Source organism: Phaethon lepturus, unplaced genomic scaffold (genome assembly GCF_000687285.1).
Source record: "Phaethon lepturus isolate BGI_N335 unplaced genomic scaffold, ASM68728v1 scaffold10378, whole genome shotgun sequence".
NCBI lineage: Eukaryota > Metazoa > Chordata > Aves > Phaethontiformes > Phaethontidae > Phaethon > Phaethon lepturus.
The window spans coordinates 7,385-11,184 of NW_010559701.1; the positions used below are offsets into that span (position 1 = coordinate 7,385).

Consider the following 3,800-nt stretch of genomic DNA (forward strand, 5'->3'; position numbering starts at 1 on the left):
CACTTCCAGAGACAGGCTGCAGTAAAGGCTGCCATTTACTCATCTTTAGAATGTAGCCTGCTCTACAAATGCCTTGCCAAACATGGGTTGAATCTCCATTTCATCTTCTAGCTTACAGTCACTACTCCATCCCTGTTCTGGGAATTCTGATACGCTACTGAAAAATAACAGAGTCCATCAAAATAGGTGGGGAGGGATAAAAATAGAAACATACAAAAATTAAACAGATTCTCCATTTTATTTCCAATAAAAATTTAGATCCTAGATGGATACAGCATCTGTAAAAGACAAGAACAGACAGAATTATGTTAGAAATCTTGTTACTGGGCTGTATTATTTTAAACACAAGTTTTGCAGTTACAGTCTAGATCCATCTCTTCAACTACTGTAAAAGCGACCCCCCTGTTTACACAGAAGAGGTGCAAGAATGGAATAGCCTAACAGCTAGTTCAGCGCCTTGAAGTAGCACTTTGCTAGTGTACAGGCTCCCTGGCAGTCAGCCCACTTACTCACTGACAGGAGAGTCCTCACAGGTCTAGTTTCAGGATTTAACCGTCCCACTCCTACTATGTTTTAAGGTACAGGAGATAGACAGAGACGAAGGACTGCACTCCTCTGATACTCCTTTTGACAACATTACTAGAAAAATACTGCATCGAAACTCTGAGTGAGGGACCTAAAGGGACAATCTCATTGAAGCCTTGTGACTAAAACACTGACTGTGGAACGGGTACTAGAAGACACATCAGGACAGCACAGACCTCAGTTAAAAACATTTGGGAGATAGGAGAAAAATCTATCAACAAGTAGGAACTGGAGTAGAAGGGTGCAACAATACATGTACAAGATTTGGGGAAAAGAAATCAAGATAGCTTTAGAAGAGAACTAAGGAACAGTCACAGAACTCGAAGAGCCTTTCCATGCAACCCAAGCAAGCATACAACACCCCTGACAATGAGACAAAGCCCTGCAGCACAAGAAGCGAGCTATAAACCTCTCCTAGCTCCACACAGAGCACTTATCAAAGAATCACGCTGAATATACAACAGCAACAGAACAAAACCATAGTTCAAGTTTTCCCTCATACTACTGCACCTTGAAAACTGCCAGTAAGTATCCTGTCGCTAAAATAAATCCACTTACCACCCGGATTCTGTGTCCAATGGCCTTGGCAGGAAGGTTGGAGCGGAACTTGGCACGAACCATGCCACTGTTCCCATGGGCACGGGTTACCTTCCCCCAGATCACTCGTGTCCTGTTGGGCTTGCCACCGGGGGTTACAGTGTTGCTGCAGAAAGAGAAGGAAAAGAGCTGCTGAGCACCCCAGTCACAGCTCCACACAGGACTGATCAGTGACAGGGCAGGCCATGCAGCCTCTTTAAGGCAATTCCATAACTTTATTCCACAGTCATCTTTACTTGGACCAGCTTCCACTTTTATTTACCTGTGAAAATTACTTGGTCTGGGATTTTCACTATACCTTCCAAATGGGTAAATAGCACAGCTTGTAATTTATCAGAAGCTCTGCTGGAGAACTATTAACAAGTTACAAAGCTTAAAAATTTGGAAAACATAGATTTGAAGATTATCTAACAAAAAACTCATCAATTTCAACTCCAAAGAAAATGAAACACCTTATTTGTAAGATTCTGCCAGACACTCCAAAGGCAGGGGAGGCTAAGCCATTGGGATGGAATGCAAAAAACTGCTTTAGAAGAAAAGCCATATGCCATCCTGGAAATGACGGTGGCCAAGCTAACAGTCTGATCAATTTTATTCAAGGCAATTCTGAACTCCCATATCTGAACTTTTAACAACTACATTCAAAGAAAAAAAGTGAAGGTAACAAGTAACTGTTCTTAAGGCCTCCAACAATGCCAGCATAGCAGAAGTGACAGTGCTCTGACACGGGCATGCAAAAGCCAGGATACAAATTCCTCCAGGCTTCAGAAGATAATTCTGCTGTTAAAGTAACTCAATAGCACAGAGCACTCGACACAAATTCACCTCATCTCAACTTACTCTATCAAGTCACCTTTGGTTTTTGCCAGCTGAGGCAAAATTTGTTTCTCATTCTATTTGCCCTCTAACATATCATTTATAACAGTGAATGATTATTTCACATTTCATGATCTGAATTAAGAACACAGAGGCAAGTTAAAGCAAAAATAACCAACGATCTTAAAAACAAAACCAATCCAGGAAGCTGGTCTACAAAGTTCTCCATGGCCATGCTATTGATAAATTAAGCCCAATTTATTTTTGTTCTATAGAAACTTGATAAACAGACTGCTCACATCCTGGTATTTGTAAAAGCTGATATAGGAGTTGGGTAATTTAACATAATAGTAAGAAGTTACTTACTTTTTAGCTTTGTACACATAGGCACACCTCTTGCCCAAGTAGAAGTCTGTCTCCTGACGGGCATAAACACCTTCAATTTTCAGAAGAGCAGTGTGCTCCCGCTGGTTTCGTAGACCACGTTTGTAGCCAGCAAAAATGGCCTTGCACCAGAGCCTAAAGGCATTGAAAACATTTACAAATTATAATTCACTCCAAAGTATCAAATGTAAAAACAAACAACGTGCTGTTTCAGTAAAAACTATTTCCCCATCAGTAGAAATTTAGCTAAGGAAAACCCCCCACTGCTTTTGCTTTTACTAATTATGGCAAATCCTTACATGCAGTCAATAGAGGAACACTAAGGAACTGGGAAATGAAGTACTGAGGAGAACTTCGTCTCTTTCTGCTTGTTATAAACTTCTGACATCATAGACTTCACATGAAAACCAAAGCACTTCAACATTAGTAGGTGTTATGTTTTCAAATGTCTACAAACACTCTGTGATAAGTAAGTATCATTTGTTTTCCCTATACACCACATGAACTGAGTCTCCCGTGTTGCACTAAGTAATTACTATAGAAGAAGATACTAACTGCTGTTAATTTGTAGCCTCAAAGGAATTAACTGCTGTCTATGGGTACAGTCAGACAGCTCCGCGCTCCCCCCTGCCACTGGACAAGCGACATTACACAAACTCAACAATTCTTCACGACAAGGACCTGTTCCTAACAGACAGGTAAAGCGATTATAAGGCTCATTCCACACATCGTACATCAACATGACTGTCTCAACTGCATCCAGCAACTGTCCCATAACACAGCAGTATTAAACTAAGCCATCCAGTTCTAACTTCCACACATCCGCAACAGAAGATAAACTCCATAGACAAATACTAAGGCAAAACGCTGTGATTCAGATTCAATCCCTCCACCATTTACAAACTCAACCCCTACATCCGTAAGGGAACTCAATGGCAGAACAACCATTACGCAAGGAGACAACATACCAAAGCCTCTAACTGCACGCTGAAGGTTCACAAACACTGTGCTAGCAAAACCACCATTAATAACCCGCATCTGTTGACCGGCTGGGGAACGTGTAGCACACCGTATGAACAACTACAACCAGTTTAAGGCAAAGGCTTCAGACAAGAAAGACACAACTGTGGGCGTTTAACAGAGGGCCCAGCAGGCTACTGGGCAGAGGAGCTGTCCTGGAAAATGAGATCAGCCACAGGAAAATGGATCACTGCCCGCAACTTTCACAAAACACTCTCAGAAATGCTCAGTTTTCAAGAAGATCTGCCAAAAGTACACTGTAACAGCGAGCCGAAAAACATCTCCGCGGGGCAGGTCACTCACCTCCCGGTCATGGTTTCCTCCTGAAGCCCTGGTCCCAGCAGGCCTAGAAGGGACACACAAGCCATGAGCCTCCCAGCAGGCAGCTCTGTCCAGCC

At 42.3% G+C, this 3,800-nt stretch overlaps 1 protein-coding gene across 1 annotated transcript; it reads right to left on the minus strand.

The window, feature by feature from the left end:
• Positions 1-222: 222 nt before the first annotated feature.
• On the minus strand, positions 223-3,743 carry RPL35A (ribosomal protein L35a). Its single transcript, XM_010293440.1, has 4 exons — positions 3,706-3,743; positions 2,365-2,517; positions 1,144-1,288; positions 223-278 (listed from the first exon to the last, which is right to left on the minus strand). The coding sequence occupies exons 1-4, from the start codon at positions 3,714-3,716 to the stop codon at positions 255-257; spliced, it is 333 nt and encodes a 110-aa protein (XP_010291742.1). The 5' UTR covers positions 3,717-3,743; the 3' UTR covers positions 223-254.
• Positions 3,744-3,800: the final 57 nt, after the last annotated feature.

Excerpts from the sequence above, each read along its gene's own strand:
- RPL35A (XM_010293440.1), bottom strand. Across the intron at positions 1,289-2,364 it reads TATGTGTACAAAGCTAAAAA|CAACACTGTAACCCCCGGTG; the intron begins GTAAGTAACTTC and ends CTCTTTCTGCAG. Across the intron at positions 279-1,143 it reads TTGGACACAGAATCCGGGTG|ATGCTGTATCCATCTAGGAT; the intron begins GTAAGTGGATTT and ends TGTCTTTTACAG.